At 39.1% G+C, this 25415-nt stretch overlaps 1 protein-coding gene across 1 annotated transcript in view; it reads left to right on the forward strand.

Annotated features, from left to right (window-relative positions):
• snx29 (sorting nexin 29) overlaps window positions 1-25415 on the forward strand; it is a 135349-nt gene that overhangs the window by 100269 nt on the left and 9665 nt on the right. Inside the window, exon 19 of the mRNA XM_040135301.1 lies at window positions 10448-10588. Coding sequence (XP_039991235.1) covers window positions 10448-10588 — 141 coding nt within the window. The remainder of the gene's footprint in view (window positions 1-10447; window positions 10589-25415) is intronic.

Consider the following 25415-nt stretch of genomic DNA (forward strand, 5'->3'; position numbering starts at 1 on the left):
AGCACAAATCCCTCACATAATATTCGTCTTCTTTATACTGTAGTTTAGGTGGTTAAGTCATGTTTGTTTAAAGGAGCAATTTCTATGATTTCCCTATCGCTAAATAGACAAAATTAGCATTAATAGCTTATTACATTTCAGTCTAGAAGAAATGTTGTGAGTTCAGCATCAAAATTCATTCCTTTACGCGGCAAGAGCTGTCTCCAGCAATGTAAAGCAACATCCGTGCTAAATTTGTTTTGCTTCTATTTCTATCATTTCCTTTCTTCTACTAAAGTTAGCATTCTAACCAGCTAGCCCTGGACCGGCTGGCCCATCCCGTCCCTTTCTGATAGCTGGTAACTTTAGCGTCCAAAAGAAGTAGTGCTGCTCATAGGGAATATAACCTCTTGTATTGTAAATGCAATGATGGCTGAAGCTCTTGGCAAGTTGCCATTATCACCACCACCCACTCCTGGCAAGAAACCACATTTGACAGAAAACTTACAAGTAGCACCTTTAATAAGGCACCCAATTAGGTGCTATTATGACTAAGAAATGCTGCAAATTATGCATGCAGTCTAATATGACCTGTGTTTATGGTTAGTGTTTGTAACTGGGATTAAGTTACTTCTGAGTTGACATCTTTTTCCATAAGCATTATTTTGTCTCCTATGCATTTTACATAACCTAAGAATTACATGCATGCAGCTAACCAGCACTATTCTATTCAACAAAACTCACTTTCAACAAATTTCTGGCTTTCAAAAGTACCAATATGCACTAGTAAATAGAAATCTGAATATTTAAGTAATGGGTCCCTTTCACATTTAGGAGTTGTTTTTGACAAGGAATGTAGGAGTGGCTTGGGTAGTCAGTCAATAAAACGAGTGGAAAAATCCTCCCTACCGACCCTCTTTTAGTTTCAGTTATTAGATTTATAATGAGAATGAATCTCCATGAAAGACCAGCTTTTTTCACATTTTACAGAATAACAGAAGCAAAACAAAATGATGTATTGATGTGTGTGCTGCAAGAAATAAAAAGTAGCAGTGCATTAACATTTGAAAAATGGCTCATTTTCATGTATGTTTGTCGCAGGTGTTGTATTTACTTCTTTTAATTTCAGAAATCAACAAAACATTTTATTTTTCGAGGGGCTTAAATCAAATGGCTTAAATCAAGTATAATCAAAATTTGTTTCCCTTTAACCTTTCATTTGTAAAAACATACATGTAACTCCTCATTTGCAGTTATCTCCTGTTATCTTGCTGTAAGAGAAAAAGTCAAGGGTAAGGTAACTGGTGAGGCAGATTTGAGAGAAGGCCTTTTTTTTTCTTCTGTGTTTAAAGACCTCACCTCAACCTCATAAACTTCCCTCAAGCAGAGACAGAGTGTGTAGGACACACAAAAAGGTGAATGCCTTTATTTTATCTGCCAAAATAAATATCTCAGCCTTTATTGGTAGATGGGGAGCAGTTATAAATGCACGACCGAAGACCCAGGAAAACTGGAGTTTGCTTCATCCAATAGAAGGGTATGGTCCGACATATAAAGAGTATTATATTCCAATGGAGTTTGGATTGTTTTGGTTCAAGTGCCACCCGTTGCTTTATCATTCTGTCACAATGATGATAGTCATTGTTTCGGTTGATTTCTTTGTGGACTCCATCATTCAATCAGATGTTAATTTCCCCATTTAATCATTCATTCATTTGTATAATTTTAAAGCAAGCACACTCATCTAAAGAATGCTCAGTTTATTTTCTGTCCTCACGCCTCCACCCTATCCTCCTCCTCACTCTTTCTTTTTTCTAGTTCTTTTTCCTACAGGTTGAACTGTAGTTGCCCCTTCTCTTAATTGCCTTAAGTTCCTCCTCCTTCTCATCCTCTCCACTTTTCCACCATTCTTCCTCCTCCTTGGCTCTTCCTCATCTACATCCACTGTCTCCTCTCCTCACAGTGTAGATTCTGTTCAATGTCAGGAGCAGCAGAGCTCTAAAATAAACACCTTTAATGCAGTCAAGGTAGTAATCACCCTCTCTCTTTCTGTCTTTCTCTTCAGCATTTTACTGTGATTTTATTGTGTTTTTTCAGTCTTTACTGCTTTTTTAAACAGTTATTTCATTGGATTTCAGGAGATTTGGGCATAGTGTCTTGTCAGTTAACTAATAATCCATAATATTCTTGTTTTTGGATAAAGGGGACAACACTGGTGCTTAAGTGTTAGCGTGGTGTCATGGCAACCGCATTTCTCCGGGATCATTTGTAGGTCAAACAGTGGCTCTTCTGTGAGGACATTATTGGTGATGCCCTGACATTTTTGAAAATTTTCAACAACTACTGGACAGATTAACATGAAATTTAGTGTAAACATTCATTACCCTCAGGATAAATTTTAATCACTTTGGTGATGCCTTTAACTTTCAATCTTATGCTATCATCAGGTCAAAAATTTGGTTTATGACCAAAAACCTGCAGAACTAATAACACTCCCATCTTTCTTGCCTGTACGTTGTGTTTATTACTAATTAGCAAATGTGATCATGCTCACATGTTAAACTAACTTGATGAACATTGTAAAAGTATACTCGATAGACATCAGCATGTTAGCATCGTCATTTCGAGCATGTTAGCATACCGACGTTACCATATAGCACTGCTGTGCCCAAGTACAGCCTCGCAGATCTGCTATTATGGCTGTATACTCTAAGTGTTTTTGTCTATTATCTGTGTGTCCATGTGGACAATCGCATTAGTGCTCATATTAAGTATATGCCAAGTTTTTTGTATTTTGCCCCCCCAAATAGCACTTTGCTTGGTTCCTGGAGGGTTTCGGGCACATAACAAGGAGGAACACATACATTCAGATCTTTCCTTTTCTGTGGTCCTTTGCTACTGCCCCCTCTTCAAACCTCCAAATGGATTCTATTTTCTGCCTAATTGGGCAAATGTGTTGGCCTACAATGATCTGTGAAGAGGGAGGGGTGATGACATGAGGCTCTGCTGCCTTTGCTTTGGTTTGACTTGGCTCTCTTCTTCTTTTGCTCACTCATTCTCTCTCTCACTAAAAACACATATACATCCACCTTTAAAGACATCTTGTTACCTCTTTCCAGGGTTTCAAAGCCGTTCTTTCTTCTTTTCTTTTTGCTTCCCTCTTTACTAATTGTTTTCATGGGTTTCAGTCATAGCCTGGCATGAAAACCTGTTCATTTCTTTATGCAATTTTTTGCTATAGTTTTTCTTTTGTTTCTTTCCTGCTTCCTTATGGTCTGATCGACACCTTCAACTGCTGTAAAATTTCAATCAGTCAACCAGAAAATGTTGGAATGGGTCAGAAGCAGATTGAGTTGGATTCATTGTGTAAACGATATCCCTCATTACTACATGTTAATGTAGAAGACACTAGCTACCTATAAACAGGATTTTGATATATCAAACATTGGTCAAAAAAGACGTCAGCCATCTTGTGCTTGTGCCGGGCAGTTGTGTATTCTCCCAACTATGAAGTGAGCAAGAGGTCTCTCTGTATGGCCCTGCTGTGGTGCTGGAAATGTGTTTGCACACAGTTTTTACCACACTCTGAACTCCTACAGTTAGCCTGGCTGTCAGATGGGGAAACAACAGACCAGGGTCTTCTTCAGAGAGAGAGAGCAGGGAGCGAGACATCATTACCATCTGTACTTTATGCATGTACTCAGCTGTGGCTCATGACTACTCAGAGTTCCACCTGCTTGTTGGAATACCCCCAGGCTAAAGATCCAGTTAAATGTCAAGCAAAGAAAAAGCTGCAAGTATCTGTTCACAGGCTTCCTGTTTCAGATCTTTATTTCTGAAGTTATTTCACGGTATGCAAGGATTCTTTTCCTGAGGAGGCTGTCGTGCTGTGTCTGTTACCCTGGATAAGGCCACAGAGACTGGTTTTTGGTTTCCTTTGAATGTGCACTTTGCATGTTCTCCTCAGCTTCATGTGGGTTTCCACCAGGTGCTGGAACTTCCTCCCACATTTCGCACACACAATCAGATGAATCATCCATTAATATGCATGTGTGTATGCAGACCTCAGACCGGTTTGCAGTTGCCGTGGCGTCTGCTAATGGGGAATGTAATGAATAATTGAAAGCACATGCCAGCCCTTCAACATGTAAGCAGGCTGGGAAAACACAGAGCATGGTTTTTATTATAGTGACACCATCCAGGTGTAGTTAACGTCATTTGATAACTGTCATCTGCCATCAATTGTTGTCAGTGGGGACAAAAGACAACACATATACATATCCACACCTTCTCACAAGAAGGGAACTGATTTCTTTTTATTTTTTGTTCCTTTGCTGTCGGTTGGCTATTTTTTTTTCTAAAAGTGAAGGTCCTGTTCTTGCTCACTGACGTTCTGTCTTTAATGTCGCCACTGATCTATAGGAATTAGTCTAGCTCACCGAAATGAGCATCTAAAAAAAGCTCAGTGTTAATCTTTCATGACACAACAGAGAACAACCAACAGTTATTCATAAGAATATTCTATTTTTAAACAACATAAAGATTTCTGATCTTTTTTGAGGGACTAGAAAATGATGATGCTCTACTTCACAAGTATTTGAAACACGCCTAAAAGAATAGTTCAACGTTTGGAAATATACTTAGTGGCTTTCTTGCCACGAGTTAGACAAGAAAATTGATAGTCTCCAGACCCAGTCTCCACTGGTTGCCTGGCAACCTCACGGTGAAAAGTCACTGCTTCCGGCCGAGAAATAGTCTGGCACATAACAATCCATGATATCACAACTTGTTGCTTTTTCACTTTGGATTTTGTGCAGATTACACAAACGAGATATATACGACCTGTTAATTAAAGGCCTAAGAGGTGCTGGTAGGCAGATTTTTTTTTTAACCTTATCTTTAATGGACAAATATGAGAGTAGTATCAATCTTCAAATATAACTCCGTGCAAAAATAAAAAAAATTGAATAAGCCTGTTTCCCAAATGTTGAGCTGTTCTTTCAAATTGCAACATTTTGATTTGTTATTTGAAGTCCACCAGTTTGAGGGGTTTGTAAGAGTCATTTTTTGGCATGAATGTAAAGCATATGATGGGTTACAGCATTGGGTTCAGTCACGTTTTTCGGCCATTCGTCTCATGCCCATCTGATGGAACAGGTCTACACAGGCTGCGTAACAGCTTGCGCTTAGCTCAGATCTGTTTGCTTCAGTTTTACATGCAAAACTATATTGATTATGTGCTGGGTTCTGAGTGCTGCCAAAGAGTGGGTGACCTACACCCTACACAATACTGTGCTGATTGCATCATGTGCAGACAGAAACAGAGGGGCCAAGCTTCTGCTGCTGCTCTAATGATGTGCTGCTCACACTATGCCTCCTGCGTAGACACGGTGATACTGTTAAAGTCTATGCATTTTTTCGGTAATTTTAAACCTTTATTACAGACAGTGGAGGGACCAACATCTATAAACTGACAGTTAAATCTTTTACTTGTGTACCTTGCATTCGGGGGCCAGTTTTGTTTTATTCCAGTGGCAAATGTAGACAACATTCTTTCCTTTTACTCTATTTTTTGTCGACAACAAAGAAATAGAGTTTGATCAGGGAATTTTCATCCAAAGTGTCATCAGTAAACCAACCAGCATAGACAGCTCCTCACACTCAAGACAGCGAGCACTTCTATCTAAATTCCTTTTTCTGCAATGATGTTGTGTATCACAGAGTTGAAATCCATTGTGCAAGAGGCATAGAAACCTCTTACTGTGCCTGCATTAGATTCAATAGACAAAATTACAATGCAGCTATTGTGTAAGACATGTAGGATTATGACTAAGGAGCAGCATATATACTTTTTATTGACCTTTCATTTTGCTATAATATGGCCTGAAGGTGAATGCAGTGAGTTTCCACCTGAAGTAGGTGCATCAATTTTGTGAGAAAAGTGGCTATACCAAAGAAGTAAATCACAGCAGTTCACCACTAAAAGACCTTTCTTAGCATCATAAATTGCTTATACTTAAGCAACCAAAGGTGGATTTTCCCTCTTATGTTGACTCATTGAGGTCATATTTTCATCAAATGTATTATTATGCTTTCTCAGATATTCTTATAAGCCGTTTAAATACTGACAATAGGACTTTGTCCATCACAGTCGATCTTTCAACAACAGCCAAAACCCATCAACCATTTTCCACAAGGTCCCTCTGAACCATGATTAGAGACCCTGTCCCTGTTTGAAGATGGCTTTTATTGGAGATATCTAAACGTCAAACATTGTAGGACGCTGCAGTTTGGATGTTGCCAAGATTTTTGTCAGAGATAATGAAAGAGTATTTGTGATTAGCCATGAAGAGGGAGCTGGTAGCCATGTGCAATGGCTAATGTGTTGCCATAAATAAGTGTGCCAATGAGACGGTGCAAAGTGGATTAAGCTTGCTGTGCTAATACTGCCATATGTATGGAGCCATTTGATGTCTGAGAATTTACAGACACTATGGGACTGATTCTATCGTCACATTTTTGCTAATGCAGCTAATGTGTATTCAGACCCAAGAGACGACATGTGGCTGTATAACATGCAGTAAATAAGGGCATTTTACCATATGCACCCACCATAGTCAGGCTGAAGCGGGCTAGGGTATGTTCATTGTGGATTATGTAGAAATATGATAATAATATTATCTGATTTATTAACTGCTAGTGATTTTTGGCTCAAGATACATTTTTCTCCAGGAGATGTCACACACTCAGTGAAATGTTATTTTTCAGGTTAGTGAGGTGGATTGTATCAGATATTAGATTAGATTGTATTAGATATTGGAAATGAAATTTGATGATTTGTCTGGAAAGGTACCATAGCAAGTTATTTATCATGGTTATCAGCGCTTTACGTTCAGCAGGGTATTTCACCATATGGAATAATTAAAAGTACAGACCTTGCTTTCCCCGCTTGAACAATAATGTATGGAATACATTATGAAATGTCTAGCCTTCAATTTAATGCTACAGTAATTGCTCAGTGTGGCCTTCACTTTGACTTTGACGTGGCTCTTTTTACATTGATGGAGTGATTCAGGCATGTGTACAGATGTGAATGTGTGGATATGCAGCTTTCAGATGTTTTTGTCCTCTTGTGTATGAGATTATGAAGGTGATTGAAATGCCAGACTGCTTATTTTTCAACATGCCCCTGCACATAAATTTAAACAATGTTGACAAGTCCAGACTTAAATTGTGAATTATGAAATATTGATCAAGAGTATGTATGAACAATTCATCTACCTTTAGATGCCAAAGTCATTTGGTGACATTGACTAATTTTCCTTAATTTTTTATGATCTATCAAAAGCTGAAAAGTTCAAGGTGTGAATGCCTTTTTGACTTAGTACTTGAAATATTTTCAAACATGGGACTTTAATTCTTTCTGAAGAAGGAATTGATTATGGCCCAGCTTAGTCTGCTGACTCACCATCCCTCACTTTGATCAAGATGGAAGATGCCATAAGACACACAACCGGATTATGGCATGCCATTACTTCTCTTAATTTCCAGAAAAGAAGCTGGTAAAAACCTAGATGTGTTCTGTAGGTCAGACATAAAGTGCAGCCATGAAAAGTCTCCAGTCCATTATTGGCCTTGTCTGCTCTTATCTTGTCAACCACTACTGTCATTTACCAGATTCTGGTCTTTCCTTTAGTGCAGCTGCTCTTAATACAAGAAATTGCTGTAAAGCAGGGGTTTGAAACTGTGTCTGAAACTGTGGGCCCCTCCTCAGACGAAATCAAGACAACTCCAAAAAAACTTAAGCACTTAAAAGTATGCTGAATTAGCCAATAGCAGTTCCTGTTTGCAGTGTACCCACTGATGTACATGCAGTTATCACTGGATTATGACTTTGAAACTGAATTTAAAACACGCTGTTTCTCAGGCAGGTACTGGAGTTACAATGAACATCTTTTTTTTCCTAAGCAGATTTATGGACGTTTATTCACAATGGGCATCGCAGATAATGATATTCTCATAAAGTGCAAGTCACACTGAATCTAAAAATATGTATATCCTTTGTGTATTCAGATTTGACTGAGTTGTGACTATGAGAAGAAGTATCTTAAGTACCTTAATTACCTCAATGAGCCATGTGTCACAACCACTGCTGCTGCTGCAACTGCTGACCTTGTCGGTACACTGGCCGAATGAGTGGGCCAAACCACAGTAACATCCCTTGTTGTACCTGTACTTTTCACCTCACACACTATCTTTGCCTCATGTCTCTCCCTCCACACTCCTATTGTTTCCATAATGCCTGTAAATTATGCCTCTCTGTTATTGGTTGCTCTTCCAAAGTCAAGGATTAGATTTCTTTGGTCTTTAATCCCACTCTACATAAGAGCGTTAGTTGTAATTAAAGGCATACATGTCTATACCACTGTATAAAAATCTAAAAGCTATTATTCTACTACTCTGTGATTATACTGTAGATAAAGTGAGCGTTAGTTGATAAAGTAGACAGAGAAGCAGACCAAAAAACATTTTGGTATACTTTCTTACCTAGAGGAACTGTCACCTCGAAACAAATAATTCTGTCATTATCTACTTGCTCCTACGATCGTCAAATTATGTTAGAGGTTGAGATGAACACAAAATGTAGTAAGAGTTGCTGTAGCTCTGACAGTTTGTTGTCTGCACTACCGAAAAGGACATTAAATGACTTCAAATGTGTGTGTCTTAAAGTCAAATAATGACAACGCTTATTTTTTTTAACCACACTAGTGGCGTGGATCTAGTGATAATAATGTTGGTCTGTTGGTCAGTCCAACACTTTTGTCCTGACTGAAATATCTCAACTGTCTGATGAATTGGCCATGAAATTTTGTACAGAAATCTGTGGTCCCAAGAGGATGAATCCTGCAACTTTGATTATCCTCTGGCTTTTCCTCTAGCCATCAAGCAGGTCAAACCTTGTACAATTCAGTGAAATATCTCAACATCTACTGGATAGATTGGAAAATGCCTGGCACCACCATGAGGTAGATATTTGTTGTTTTGAGTCAAATGTCTTGACAACTGTTGGATGGATTGCCAATTGCTGAGGTGGGCGTGACTGTCAGATTGTAAATTTTGGAAGATTGTAGGAACCAGCCCCCCCCATTTTTGATGTTGTAAAGGTGCAGGGGAAAGGGAGTTTCAGACGCTGTTGGACCACTTACAGGCGTTTCTGTTGGAGTATACTGGTCCCTAGGAGTCCTCTTTCCTTCAGCAGCTGCTGCTCTGGTGTGCTGGGGCGGCGCACATCAGTCCTGGCTCCAATGCTCCAGTGGAGCAGCTCAGCAGCCGACCAGACTGCAACGGAACTGGGCAGCACTCTTAAAAAAAACAAAACAGCAGGCATGCTCAGTCACCTTCTTGTGACCCTAAAGCTAAGTCAGGGTTTAAAAAAAGTTATGTTAAAGATGGCAATGTGAAGTTGAATGTTTCTGCTCAGGGTTTGTTTTCTGTCTATGAAAGTCCTATTATATTGACAACCATTTAAGCTATAATAAGACTTTTAAAAGGCTGCATTAAATCTATTCTTGTTTCTTTACTTTTTGTTTGTAACTTTTTGCTGATGACTACAGAGCAGCAATGGACATTATGAACACTTTCAGGACTATGTGGGTTTGGAAGGGAACATGCAGTACAACCTAATGCCACAGTTTTGACGTTGTTGTCTTCTGTGTACTTTATTTTTTGATTTCCTTGGCGGAGGGGAGCTATGCCTAGGTACATTTGGTCGATATTTAAATCAATTCCTGCTTTCATGTACCTAAATCAAGTCTATTTTTTTTGTGGTTGGTCATTTTAAAATTGAATTCTCAAAAGCTTTTCTGCTTTCTCTTTTGTCTCTTTGTATTCCCTGTTTTCTTCTATGAAAATGGAACCCAGCTCCTGCTCTTTTTCACTCTCTCTTTCTTCTAATGGGTTAATTTTTTCCTTCTCTCTGTGCTCCCTCTATCTTTTGTGAGTCTGAATAAAGCAGCTAATGGTGCACAGAAATGGTGGCAGCATAGTCAGGTCTATAGACAGACTCTTTCTCTGTTATGTGTTGCAGTATGTAAGAGAAAATAAAAGGATGAGAGGAAGTAATTCTCACACCCATCTCATTCATTTATTGTAAGTGCTTAATGACAAATATGTGAACTGCAAAAAATACTATTACACAACAGTGTGCTATTTGCTAATTTTTCCTTTATTTTTTTTAAATTTTCTTTATAGCATATTTGATAACCGAATTCCGATTTAGTTAGCTTCTCACAGGGCGAAATGCCTGTATGCTGGTCTGCTCGATAACCAGTATGAACTACAGAAAAATGGTATTTGGCTGAACCAGTTTGTCTCCCCAGCAATGATTTTAATTGCCTATTTGAGGACTCCACAGTTTTGTGAGGATTCGATGATGATGGTGATCATGATGTGTCTTACCTCTCCTTAGGTGTACATACGCATCCTGGACAATGAGTGGAATGTGTACAGACGTTACACAGAATTCAGGGAGCTCCACAACCACCTGAGAACCCAGTTTCCACAGGTGGACACCTTCAACTTCCCACCCAAGAAAGCCATAGGGAACAAGGTAACCCTAATATGTCTGTCTGAATGTTCCTTTCTCTGTGCCTCTGTCTCTCTCAGTCAAAGAATAATGTGTGACCACCAGTTGATAAGTATGAAAATAACAATCTATTACAGATTCAATTGACAGTTTGCTAAGCCCTGCACCACTGTGTTACTGTTGCTCTAGCTGTCAGGCTTTCCGCTCTCGCATGGCACACATTCAGTTTACAACCATAATGTGGGGTTCACAAGTTGGTTAAAAGCCCTGTCTTTGACTGACTTTATAATGTTTCCAGCTGACACATTTTAAAATGAGAGTCTTTCACAAGGTGTATGCATCAAATGGCTACATATATACATGACTGTACTAAAAGACTGAAGCTAAAGCAAGCAAAACGTCATCATTACCACCAGACGATGATCCATTTAGAAGACATGGAAATAAAGATACAGAATTGTTCCTGTATTGCAGTGTAGAACTATTTAGTCTTGGTGTTATAAGTATTATAATGGAAAACGTAAGATCAGACTGCTATTTCATTGTAACAAAACACTTTTTTAGCTGCTTAGCATACATACTTGGACAGACTAAGGAATTCTTTATTGTTCCTATTTTCAAACAGCATGTTTCACACATTACAAGAGGAAAGGCTTTTAGGATGAGATGGTTAACTTTATGCGGTTGCAGATAAGAAGGTTTGGCTAGGGTTGTTGGAGTGTAACAACAGAGCAGGACAGAGCATCTACCATTAGCCTACACTCTGATAAAGAAGCATCCAGGACCAGCTATCACACAGTGGGGACAAAAAAAACACACAGTGGATGTGAATGGGGCTGTTTTTCTCTTGCTTTGTTTTGTTGTTTATTAATGTCAACTGTAATCCCACAAAATGATGTAGTTAGCTGCCCTAATGCTTTTTGGCCTGGTTTAGCTTACTACTGTACCTACTGTAGTGGTTTGTAGGGCATGCTAAGAAGAGATGTTTAATACATTCCGACCCCCCCCCCACACACATACACACACACACACACACACACACACAGACACAGACACACACACACACACACACACACACACACACACACACACACACACACACACACACACACACACACACAATAAAAGATACAATCCCAACATGACTTTTACCAGTTATAAAAATTTACATCAGAATGTAAAAATTTATATCAGCTTTTAAAGTTTGTTGAGCAAATAAAGCGGCGATCAGATGGGGTTAACCTGTCAGCAGTTTATCACTCCTTCTCTTTCTTCATCTTTTCTATTTTGCTGACACACTCACAACCTTGCTCTTCCTCTACAGGGGAAAATTGCTACCCCGCATGGCTCCCTGGCCTCTCTAGTAACTAGGAGATCACTTTCACTCCTCTCAACCTTCTCCTCTCTCCCTCCTTTTCATCCTGTTCTGCTCTGTCTCCCTCCAACCTTTGGGAGATAATTTGGTTCTGACCCCGATTCTCTGGCTGGTTGGAATTGATGCTGGCACAGCCAAAAGCTGTCGTCTGACTCCCCACCTTCAAAGACACAGAGCTTTCACGGGTAGAAACCGGACTGAACGCTGAGTTGCAGGGGCTGCATATGTGAGACGAGGTTGAAAGTGTGTGTGTGTGGGGTGTGCATGACCGTGTGGGATCATGTGGAAAAGCAAGTGTCTATTAAAGGCCTAGACAGTTGGTGTCATTGTGCCCTGGAAAGCTCTCTGAAAGCTCATTACACTGCAGGTTTGTGTGAATTATTGGTTTTCACCGTCTCCAGGAAGTCGCCCATCACTGCAGAAAAAGCAGCCCTGACTTTGTTATTCTCTGACCACATTTTCAGGCGGGAACATCACATGCTGCTGAAAATACCAAAACTCACTGAACCCTTGCCTTACACTTCATTTTAAAGTCTAATAATTAAATCGGAACAATTTAACACTAATTCCTGACCTCCAGAGGTTGAAATTTCTCCTTGCTACAGTGATGTAGAGGTGTACTCAGGGTGTGGTCAGTACACTGTGATGTCACAGACTTCAAAGTTTCAACCAGAGGAGTTCAGTGAAACTGATTTTCAGGGCTGAATGTATTTTACAGTGATAATTCAATCATTCTGAATAACAGCTATAAATCCTTTTTCTCGTTATTTTATTTCAGTCTCATTATTTATGTCTCACAATACGTTGCAAGATTTCTTTTTTTGTGTTGTTTTGTTGAGTTTTCATGCCAGTTTCTCTCTGTACCAAAACCACCTTTAGCTCAGTTTTCCTTCATGTTTTTTTGTTTCTTTTCATTTTGGGTGGAGCCATTATTATAACTCTCACCCACAGAGTTTGTTTTTAATCTCTCTTTTAAGAGTTTCTATTACTTTACACCCACAGTGTTTTTGATAGGTTGGAGAGCATATTTCCTGTTAAACCATCTGTCTTCCAGTTTTTATACTAAAACCTAAAATTACCTAGATCCAAATTGGTGCCGCTCATAAACTGCAGATAAATATGCAAGTCTTACAGGGCTGTCAAATGTTCACGCAGGAGTTGCACGTATGGCATTTGTTTTGACTGGTGAAACATGTCAAAATGAAGAGACGAAATTGCCAATAGCAGCTTGCATGCTGAACATTTGGTGAAACTAAGCTGCAAATCTTTGACTTCAAACATATATTAATCTCCTATTTTTCATATAGTAGTATCATATTAACCACATCTTACATCCTCTTTATGTGAGGTGCCTTTTTTTGATGAGCCATGTTTTGTTAGATTGTATTCTAATGCATATACTTCTCCCTTTTGCATCTAACATACATGTCCCAAAACTCTGTCCCTCCATGTTTGATGATTTGGGGCATATTGCAACAGAAATATGAGTCTCCACCTCGCTCATTAAATGAGTCTTCATGCATCTGTTTTTCTGCACATTTTACATTTGCAGACCCTTAAATCTGAAAATACCGGGAATACATCTAAATATCACAAAAAGTTATATTTCAGGTCTAACATTGGTGAATCAGAAGGGAGGTGCTGGGGTGATGGAAACAGATATTTTTATTAGAAAATGTATGATGAACATAGTATCATGCATAATGCAGCAACAGAATGGCATGATTGATCAAGAGTTGCAGAGGAGTTACTGGCACTGTCTTTGATGAAGCTGGGATTTTCTGTCTGTGTTGTGATTAATACTGCCTTTCCGTAGACAAAAATTCACACATTTTTGCAGAGGGGTCTGGTCCACTCACAAACGTATACTCAAATTGGAGGAAAATTCTCGTGAGGATGATGTTTTAGTGACCATATAAAGATCAAAATCTTGAAAATAAATTAAACATGAACCATACATGCTACAGCTTTGCCTCTTTCAACAAAGTATAGCCTCAGTTCAAGAGGTTTTTTTTCATACACCACAAACTAGAGGATATTATGAAGTCCTTTAAGTGGTATAATATGTCAAAATTAGTCATTTGGTCACATTTCGAAAATCAGGTGCTCTAGCAACAGATGTTTTGGAGAAACCTTAAGGCCAGACTGAAATGAAATGAAGGAGCAGGCGGAGAACTTCATAGCTTAAAATTTTTTATATCTACCACACTGGTGAAGTTTAGGTATAGAGTATGTGTGTGTGTAAATCTAATGTCTGTGCATGCATGCATGCTAAATAGGAATATCTGAATGAAAGCTGAAGCTGCAAAAGGCAATTGTTCTCTGTGTGTTCGTGTCCGTGTGTGTGTAAAACACTGCTGTTCTTCCTGAAAAGGTGTGTGTGTGTGTGTGTTTTTCTGTGTATTTGTAAGACTATGTTTTTATGCCCCAGAAGGGAGTCTCTGCAGCATGGAGTGTGTATTTTATATATATATATCTTTATATGCGTATTTGTCTGAGTGTGTGTTTGTGGTTTTCTTGGTAATCAGCAGGCCAGCCATGCTGAGTTTCCCTGTTATTTCAATCCAGTCGTGTTTGCTTCTGGCTCCCTAGGAGTACTTTGTAGTGTTGGCAGCGGGTAAGACCTCCTTCTTCAGGTGAAGTGTACAAAGACAATTTACTCAAACAGAAATACTGACATTTTGAATAAATCTAAGTGGAGCTAAAATGACAAGTATAAAAATGTACAAAAGTGAAAGAAAAGTGAGTTGAAATAATACTCATAGTAAAAATTAAAAATAAAATAAAAATATTCACTGAAGAATAGAGCTTAATTAATGTTTTTCATAGTTTGATAGATTGTTGTTAAAACAAATAAGAACTGTGTTGGACAGTCAAGAACTGGCTACTGTTTGGCCATAAAGAACTCCTTTGCCTTGTCTGTATGATCTGGATCCCTGTCCTGCTGCATTGTCCAAAAATTGGGGGGTCATGTATAAATGGGCTACCGTATACCCCATTAAATTCCCTTAACGCTATAGTCCATCTTTCATTTCAAATCCAGTGCACTGGAGTCAAATGATGTGACAACAGAAAATAGTTGCTGTCCCAAGTCTTCAACCAGCAACCTAGAAATCAACCAGGCCAACACAGACGGAATGGGCGGCGTCTTGGTTAATGCTGGATTCAAAGGTCTCCTGTGAAGTGTGTTGTGAACAGTTGGAGTTGCATTTATATTTATGGTTACTCAGCGGAATATGTCCTTAAGGTGATATTTACTAGTGGAGTAGTGTGAGACCATCGGCAAGACTGTGCGATTCCTTGTATGTGTGCGTGAGATATATACAAAACGGGGACTTACTATGAACAACATTTCTTCACAGTGCTACAAGTAGTCAAAAACTACACTAGGTACCTTTAAGGTTTGTACAAGCTTCTGATGTTTATGGAAATGCTGGACAGTTTGTTCTCTATTTTGAATGAATATCGAATTAAAAAACACAGTTACTGTAGTGTCCTCCAAAAGGTACAAGTGCATATAAAATGCCAAATACGGGATGATATTTTATAATAATGAATTAATTTACTAACAACCTTGGATGATGGCTTTCGAAGACATTTAGTTAGGGACTATGACAACACCTATGTTGGACTACTTTCCCCGTCCATCTTTTTTTTCTTGTATTTCTGCTGTTTTGTCATCTCTGTCTCTATTTTTTTGCTGCTGTCTAACTATTAACCTCTTTCATGCTTTCATCCATTGCAAAGCGACACTTAAACCACAGAGTTTTGCAAATCCAAAGCTGACTTTGAATACATTTGTATACACACACACACACACACACACACACACACACACACACACACACACACACACACACACACACACACACACACGCACAGGGCCTCTCATTATTCTGTGCAGCTAATGACGGAGAAATGCTAGTGTTGGGAATCGGTGACTTGGTGTGATGTGAGAGGGAGAGGCCTTCAAAAGCCTTTTAACTGCACCATGAAGATCTGCTCTGCTGTGGTTTGCTCTGGTAAGGACACACGAGCTGTCAGTGGAGATCAGGTAGCAGGGGAAATACATGCGCACACACCCTTTACTAACTGTATTACATGCCAAGGACTCTCACTTTCATCCTGCCTGTTACCACAAACAGACACACACACTCCTCAAAATGATTGACAACTCAGAGAGAAATACAGCTAAAGTTGTCAAAAAGCCTCTGCTATGCTATGGATTTACATCCCAAGGACACTTATGGAAAAATGTCTTATACATACCTATGGCATGTAACAGCTACCCAGCACACACAGACACCCACATGCACACACTCTTACTTTTGTGAGATTATCTGTTGACTGACTTCTCAGGCATTTTACATGCCAGTGCCCTGCGATTGGACTGTCTAACTAATCTCCTGCCTTGTGTAGTGTCAGGACTCATCACTAGTGCAAAAGAGGAACGCGTAGGGAAGGTAAATCACAGAACTTTTACCTGGATGTGGGCTTAACTCCAGCACTCTCCACATGAATCATGTTACATCTAACAAGACCAGGAGTTTTAACTAATATGAAAAAGATATGCGTGCCAATCTGTGTATTGGTTTTGATTTATTTTAAGGACATAGTTCTCAACTTTTTCAGACAGAGATCTTTTTAAACCTTAATGAATATCATACCTTTTTCTCCAGTCATTTAGTCACCTTTTAGACTGTTTTTAAGGTATTATTTTTTAATGAAAAAACAGAAGAAAAAATTATCAGGACTTATGTTTCTGTACTTTTTCATTTCTGCATGTGGCTTTAGATTTTTCTAAATCCTGCACAAAATATGATGGGTTTTTGCTGAGGCATGCCAAGACTACAGATGATATTGCTTTGATATTTTAGTTACTTGTAGGCAGTAAGCTTCTACTTGCCTACAGTTTCCAGGTCAAGCTGCAGTGACATTTGATACAGGACTAAAGATGTTTAAAAACTACATGCTGATGAAGGGGAAGAAGAAACATTCGCACCAACTTGTCCATGTTTATCCTGCTGCTGTTTGAGTTTACACTGACACCTTGTTTTAGCCAGTTTGGAATCAGCCAATTATCACAAGACACCAAAATATTTTCTTGTATGATATTGGATCCTCTCTTAGCCTACATGTCATTAATTATGTGACCACTGAGGGTTACCTGGAGTGTCAGTGAACCTCTTACCACATGATCATAGGCTGCTTATAAACATCCGTGTAAGTAAGAGTAAGTTGCTTAATAACTGTGTCTTCCTCTCTTTTAATAAATAATCTTTTTTATTTTAAAAGTGGCTCTGTTGAAGCTTTTTAATTTCTTATATAAAGACAGGCTGAGGTTCATACTGTTACCTCATATCTCTGCTTTTATGAGGTCGGAAAGATTACACAGCTTTCAGGATTGATATTGCCTCAAGTTCACCTTGAAAAGTGAGGCAAAATAATGTGGAGATTGATGTGATTACATTTTGGAGCAGAGAGATTTGTTCATTACATTTTTAATACATACAGCTCCAACTCCAGGTCAGATTATTTGGTAAGTGAAATTGTGAAATCGTGTGGATGGCAGTTGAGAGACATGACACTGATTTATCCTCAGGATTAACGCAGGATTGATGCAGGATGAAAGACGTAAAATTGACTGCTCCAGCTGTGTTTACACGGAGCCTGATCATCAGAATAAGAGTTCAATCACAATAAAGCTACAAGTCAATTTTGTTGCTGTCCTGGAGCCTTTGAACACAGGTGGAGTTTGCCCAGTTGTAATGGTATTGTAGATGTTCAGATTTCAGTATTTTCTTAGCAAGGACTTGTCCATCATGTGGTATGATAAACCACCTGAACAGGTACTAAATGGACTTTGGTGTGATGCCACTATGTCAACTGCTGTTTCCAAGGTCAAGACTTGAAGCTCAAAATTTATTTTTTCTGCAACATTCAGCAGATGACAGTTTATTTTGTGAATATTGCTTTTGATCACTTTTTAGAATAATTTTACTCTAGCTGCATTCTCAGCCACATGATGTCTAGTAGTCTCTGAGAGACTGCAGATCATGGTGAGGGCAATGTGAGTATGTAACACAACCCTTCATTAACTTGACTGACTTTGTAGCTCGTAAACAGGACACCTTAAGCTATCACTATATAATTAGAAGTCATTTAAATACTTTTGAGGGAATCAGCTTTTGGATTCATTTCATGCAGAGAAAAAAAGTTGGCTCATGTCACAACAGCCAGTGGCAGAGTTGAGCACTCGTGGTAGCTCTGGCCCTGCGAGGCCTCTTCACCATCAAGTATTTGCCTCTTTGACTCATTTGTGCATCTGTGTCTCACTAGTCCTGTTAATGAGCCAATGAGACTCTCCCTCTGTGCGTCTCCAAGTGCTTTAGGCGAAACTGTCCCGCAGTGTAACCTAACAATACAGATGATGTTACACACACAGCCACAGACACACACACACACACACAGACACACACACAGACAGACACACAGACACAGACAGACAGACAGACACAGTTGCACACAAACTGTCTGTGATAGCTCTTAACCAGCTGATTTGTCAGGGGCCTGGCTAGGCATACAGGCTAAATGTTCCCGAGTCGCGCTTGTCAAATTCCTCCTGATGCTAACGCCGAGACAGAGAGGGGCCAGAATGATGACATCAAAACCATGTTGCTGTCAGACTCCAGAGTCCAGCTGTCAGGTTTCCCCTCTAGTCGCACCTCATCCAGATTTTATGGCTTATGCCCAAAGGCGTTTGCCTTTCTCTTTTATTCTCCTCCCTCAATATCAATTTCTCTCATTTGCCCGCTTGTATCAGTGTCTCCCCTCCTGCTCACTGAAGTCACTAACTCGCCTCAGGCTTTGATAAAAATTGCTTCATTTCTGGTGCTTCTTTTATCTCTCTTTTTTCTTTCAAGGCCACAAATGAAGACGTGTTTTTTTTTTCTCCCAGGAGCAAAAGAGTAAAAAAAAAAAAAAGAAAAAGACAAAGTGTGAAAGAATTTTCTCTCTGACCACTGACAGTCAGCATATCCATGTTAAGTACGCAGTCAGATAACGATGTGTAGACGATATCTTTGTATTTTGTCGAGTCTTGACGTTAACAATTGTTGTTAAATAAAATTTGTCAGCTATTTTAGCATATTATCTTCCCGGAAAATGCAGCCCCCCTAAACCACCAAGTTGGGTCACTGTGGTCATTCTTGGTAGCAGGGCCAGCCAAGGCCAACCTGTGATGGTCTGTGCTAGTGACCAGAGGGAAAGCTCTGTTTTCAAATGTCTATCCGTGTTCAGCTGTCAGTACTTTTATAACTGACTCTCTGTGGTTTGGAGTAAAGTTTCACTTTTGTGTAACTGTACTTCATAAATCTGCCTTATTTTACTGTTACTAATTTAATGTTACTGATCACTTTCAACATATTGGAGCCGGGTTCAGTTACTGCTGAGGCAAACAAAACATTTTCATTATCGCATCCGAGCCCTTCTGGCTACTGAATCTGCCTACGTCATCAAGAGACTCAGCTTTCAGCATTAAAACTGATCTGGGATGCACAGAGGTACCTGCATGTAGCCTGTATGTTGATTGGCATTTTTTAGGTTACGTCACTAAAAACATAGTGCGTGGCTGTGTTATAGTAAAACAGATACACTGCATCACAGAAAATGGACATCTCACAATTTTGCAGATGTCCAGTGCTGTAGCACATTGACTGCAGTAACAAACACACAAAAGGCCCTGACGTACTCCAGTTCGGACATGACAATGGACCAACACTGCTTGTGCTTTGTTAGTCTTGGGTGACACTAATTCTTGGTTTGGGGACCGTCTCTCTCCCTCTCGGGATTGGACTTTTCGTTATCCTATCGCATTGGGCGTAATGCTGTGTGCCATTGCTGACAAAATGTTTTTGTTCTCCCCGTCGATTCTATTAAACACAGAGGGCATGCAGAAGTGATCATTCCCATGAGCCAATCGTGTGCTTCACTCAACAGTAATATGATATTTAAATCTGCAAAGAAACACTTAATTAAAACAGGATGAAATTTACACAATTGAGGAGAGACACGATAGGAACAATGATTAAAATCATTTATTGATGTTTTCTCAAATACAAGATATTTGTTTAAATGGAATTTACAACAATGGCACTGGGACTTTATGGCTTTTATCATGATTTTGATTACAGTAACATTTCATAAGAGCTCTGAAAGGTAATCACACCAGAAAAACGGCACTTACACAACTACCATTTGCCCTCTGCAGTTGCCCTATCCTTACATACAAAGAGAGAGGGAAAGTAGCACCAAGGCTGCCCTGATTAATTAATCAGAAACTACAAAGTGAATTATTAACCAGTCTTGGTATGTTGTGTTCACATATTATGCAATATACATGTTTTACGCTTTTAATTATGACAAGGAGACACTGGGGGGGTTTTGGTTGAGCATTCCTGAATTGCCTGTGATGTTTTATGCATGGCCTGGACCCATGGTTTGCTGTGGGTTTAAACGCAATATTGAGAGAACAGGCTGTTCAGTCCCACTGTGGTCCAGTGTGGGCTGACTTGGTGGAAAGCGTTGACCTTGTTTTCTAGTCAGCATGTACCAACGCTGTCCACTCTCATTCAATTGAAGTGGACTGCAGGTTCACATCAGAATTCAGGTTGATTTTTCTGTTTAAAGTGGTGACCTGGGACATTCTGGGTTCTACTTCGATTGCATATGTGAAGCTGAGAAACTTTTTGTCTCCAGGATATGGCTACCAGACACCAAGAGCCAGATTTACATATTGGAAAGCCTTTTGTTAGAATTTTGCTTGCAGTCAGCTTATAACAACGATCTGAATTACCAAGACAGCAGCTTATTATGCAATCAGAGAGTTTGGCCTGAGACTTCCATCACATGATGTCCTTTCATCCCTCCATCCTCTCTTTCTGCTGTAGAAACATAAACCAAAAAAAGGACTCAACAGGAATCTACTGTATTTCATTGTAAACACACAGGAATTCTATATTTTCAAGCAGGATCAAGGTCTTGGTCAAAAGCATTGATTTTCTGTTGAAGAAAAAAGTGGTTGATACTGGAGGGGATGCTTACTTATCACTTCTGAAAGTGTTCTTTTGTTGCCAGGCAACATTTTAGTTCTTCGGTGTGATATTTGGAGTTTTTTTTTTCCCTCCCCCAGAGTTCAATTGAGTATAGCTGGCAGCAAATTCAGTGAGCAGTTGTGGAGACCCCGACGCATATGTGACTACTTAACGCTTCTCTCTCATTGACAGCTCCCCTCTTCTGCTTATCTGCTCTTTCTGGGAAGTTACATTTAGCTGCGGTGTGTTTGTGTATATGCGTGTCTTGTGCATGTACTTTATATGCACATCCACATCCATGCCATTACATGACCATGTCATGATCCCATATCGTGGTACATTTTGTGCACATAACCGCTAGTAAACATATGCTGCTGATATACATCCATATAGAAATGTCTTGCAGCCAGAATCCATGAAATTTATGACATTTAGAGGTTAGGGGAGCAAGAATGGATGGAAGAAAGTGTCCATAAACCATCTATACTGCCCTACAAAGGCAGAGTATTAACTACAGAAGCAGTGAAGAAAAAAGGGTTTCAAGTTTTGTAATAAAACCTACAAAATGTCTAAAAAATGCAAATATTGTGCTCTGCCCTGGGATAATCTCCACAGAATGTGATGGGCAATGCAATATCTGCCAACACAATGTGTTCTTTCAGCTCTCTTATCCATTTCAACCAGTTTATCTAAAAAAAATAAACTTTATTTTGATTATTTACAGTTTATTGTATTAGAATTAAATATATCTTTGTCTTGCTAGGTGTCTATCTGTCTGCTGTTAATGTTTATATTGAAATCAATATAATTAGTTACTTAATAATTTAACATATCTTATTATGTGATTTTATGATATCTTAACCTCACCATATTAAATAAATTCCACTAGAGTCAAATGCTGAGATAGCAGCTTCTGAGATCTGCTTAGCGAGTTACACGTAGCAGGTTTAGCCGGGGTTTTTTCTCCATTGTGAATGAATTCAGATACATTATTGCTTTGGTTTTATGGAATAACTAACTGAATTAATCCAGATGTCAGCATATCAAAATGCATACTTTTCACTTACAACTAGGGAAAATAAATAAGTAAAGTTAGTGGTTGCTTTAGCTAAAGCAAGCCGTGGCTATCTCGCCGGCTAGCTTTCATTTGATATAGCTCTCTTGCTTATGTAGTTGGCAGAGAGTGTATTTAGTGCAATAATGGACTCTAGTGTTCAGAGATTGCCACACAATGTAGTTACTGAAGTTAAGGTTGGTTTTTAGTTCCATTTTTTAGTTAGAGTAAATTTTGAAACAGAATTAGGTCTTAATTCAGTTTTGACCAAATGTAGTTAAAGCCTTTATAGGGCAGCATATCATCCTGTATCTTTCATTAGTTTAACAGGATGTGTGTAATTTATGTAAATCCTGCAGAAGACGGAAATAGGTCACAAGATGCTCAAACAAAGCCTTGCCCACCTTCATGTTTTGTAGGTGCTGATACATGTGCTTTCCTATACGATAAATAATACTAGACTGATTTAGGCTTCATGTCATATCAGTATAGCAGAGGGGGAGAGAGGGGAGGAAACTAGGAGAGAGCAGTGCTGAGATAGCTGCATGTAAGCAGACAGATGTAAGAGGACAGAATCAGCCTTTTACCTGCATCAGTATGCCACAGTAGTTTCTACTCTGTCCTCTCGTTCCTCTCTGCAAACAACAGACAGCACCTGGCCTCTTCAGCCCTCCTCCCTGTCTCCACAAGAGGATGACTCTGTCATGATGTCCATTAGTGTTATTACGGCTCTGACATCCATGAAAGCCGTCAGGGTGTCCCTCATTCTGTTGACATAGCATGAAACCCACACCGGCATACACAGCCTAAACTGACACATCAGATTTACCCCTTTCTACCGTGTCTATTTTACACTGCATGAATTAGAGTGTAGTTACTAACTGCTACTGGCCTAAATGTACATATTTTTCCACTACTTGGGGTGTCAGTGACCCTCCTATCTACTCCCCTGTTTTAAAAGTTCTTTGTGGCCACTGTACCCACGACATGTGGGTTGCAAGAAAATGCTGATCACCATAGTTAATAGTAAAGTTAGTGTGGTTGACTGCTCACAAAATCTTCTTTTTATAGTCATTGAAAAATATAGAAAAAACTCAGATGAGCTGCTGACTAAGCACCCTTGTCTCCCTAAGTAAGTAAATAAACAAGAAAGGGTTAAAGTACTGAGTATTTGAGTGGAAAGTTGCTCTTTTAATATCAGATTATTTTATGGATTGTAATAGTTAAATGCTAATTAATTTTTTTTTCCTCAATTGAACCAAAACTATTGGGCTCTAAATGTAATGTTGCAGATACTATACTTTCCACAAATCTCAATTTCCAATGACTAATGGTTTTTGTAATTGTTTTTTTTGTTTTTTTTAAAATTATTATTCATGTGTCTTTATTTCATCTCTTTTATAGCTGTTATAAATTGTTTTATCTGCCTTGCTGCAAGGCAATTTTCAAATTAGGGGCAGTGCAGTCTTGAATTTCATCATATTTTATTTCAATAACATTGCTGGTGGCGAATGTCACTGCTCCCAGGAATAGCAGGTGGCTTTTTGAAGACAAATGCAAGAAATTCCCATGGGCTTCAGAAAAGTTACTAAAAATGTATTGAACTGGCTGATCAATGAATGTGAATTTACACCAGCTTTGTCTTATCAGTGCTTTAACCTTGAATTGGTTTTTTACACAGTGGTTACTACATGCAGAGTATTTTTAATAGTGTTCCTTTGTTTTTCACATTTCCCATGGTTGCGTGTTCCTGCAGCCATTCAGCCCTGGTACCACAAAGAGTTCATCGTTCTTGTATAGAAGATACAAACTTATATTTTAAGACGAGACAAATTCACTTGGGTTTTGGATCAAAAGAGAGGCAGTAGTTTCAAAAACAGGAAAATGTTGGCCTCCTATAATAGCTGTTTGTTCCACTACCAAGCACCAGAGAGTAAAACGGAGCATTGCCCAGGCTTTGTTCTGAGCTTTGCTGGACACCGATTAGCTATGCCAACACCAGCCATGTGGCCCTGTGCCTCTGCCTGAAGGAGGTCTGAATGCTCAAATGACTGCCTGGTTTTTCCTCAACATCAGCAACCAAATGGCAAAATAAATACAAATATTGGGGTGTGTTAATCCATGCTTTTTATTAAACGGGAGCATTGCTTGTCATGAGGGAGATGGGATTTGGAGGCCTGGTCATTGGCAGTGTTGTGGATAATTCAGAATGTTGCTGGTTTTAACTGCAACCACACAGTTTTTGTAGTGACAGTAGGAATAATCAGAGGGACAGATCACAGGTGGGTCCAATGCAAGCTTTGATTCTTGCCCAGTAACAAGCCATAATCACTCCAGAGTCAGAATATGCAACTTCTTGCCTCAAGGCAGCATGTGTTTGTCAGACCTACCTTCCTCCCCCTGAGCTGGGTTGCTTAAAACTGGATATATGTTAGTCATCTTGATGAGCTCTCTGACTTAAAACATCATGTGGCCAGAGGCTGAGGAAGCAACTGGTACAGCCAGCAACACTGAGGAAACTGAGCAGGAACACAACCAAACTGTTAAAATAAAGCAATGACGATCATCATTTTTGGAACAGGCCTTGTTTGCTGATTTTTATCTCATTTTGCTGGTCTTGAGTTTTGTCATATTTATTCAACTATATGCTTGATTCTGCATGTTTGCCAGCATCACGTCGATGGCCAAAACCCAGTTAACAGCCATGCTCACAGTAATATTGTACAACCAAAAATGTCTTTAACATTGAAAGAAAAAATAGTATAAGGGTTGCTGAGCATGGATTAGACAATCCAGGTTTATTGAAAAAACATAGGGGAGGTGTAAAATTAATACTCAAAATGCCTGATGTAAACATCCATCATAATTTATAGACCTTCCACATTTATCGTAGTTGTGCCTGTGCAGTTTTCCTTTGCAATTAGGGCTTTTTAACGACATTTCACTTTCAGTTTTACCCCCCAAAAACTGGTTTAAACTAACTGCTGGCTTATTTACAACCCGTCTGCTGGTTTGACTGCTTGTGCTTCTTCTTGCCCTGTTGGATTTCGTTGTTGTAATGTCGTCCTGTTACCATATGAGCTCCTGTTATTATTACCTGTAAAACTAAAACTAAAGCTACAAAAACAAGACTCTAGATGTAATTAACAGGAATCATCCTTAAAACAAATAACTGATTTTTTTTTTTTTTCCCCCCCACTTAGGGACTGCAGAATCTAGCTTTGAACAAAGCACTGACATATTTAAAGTTACCAAACTTTACCTGTTGAGTATTTACACACCCAGCAGATACAGAACAACATTATCATGCAGTGGTGTTTCGATTAGCAT

This window comes from Xiphias gladius, chromosome 9, assembly GCF_016859285.1.
Source record: "Xiphias gladius isolate SHS-SW01 ecotype Sanya breed wild chromosome 9, ASM1685928v1, whole genome shotgun sequence".
Classification (NCBI taxonomy): domain Eukaryota; kingdom Metazoa; phylum Chordata; class Actinopteri; order Istiophoriformes; family Xiphiidae; genus Xiphias; species Xiphias gladius.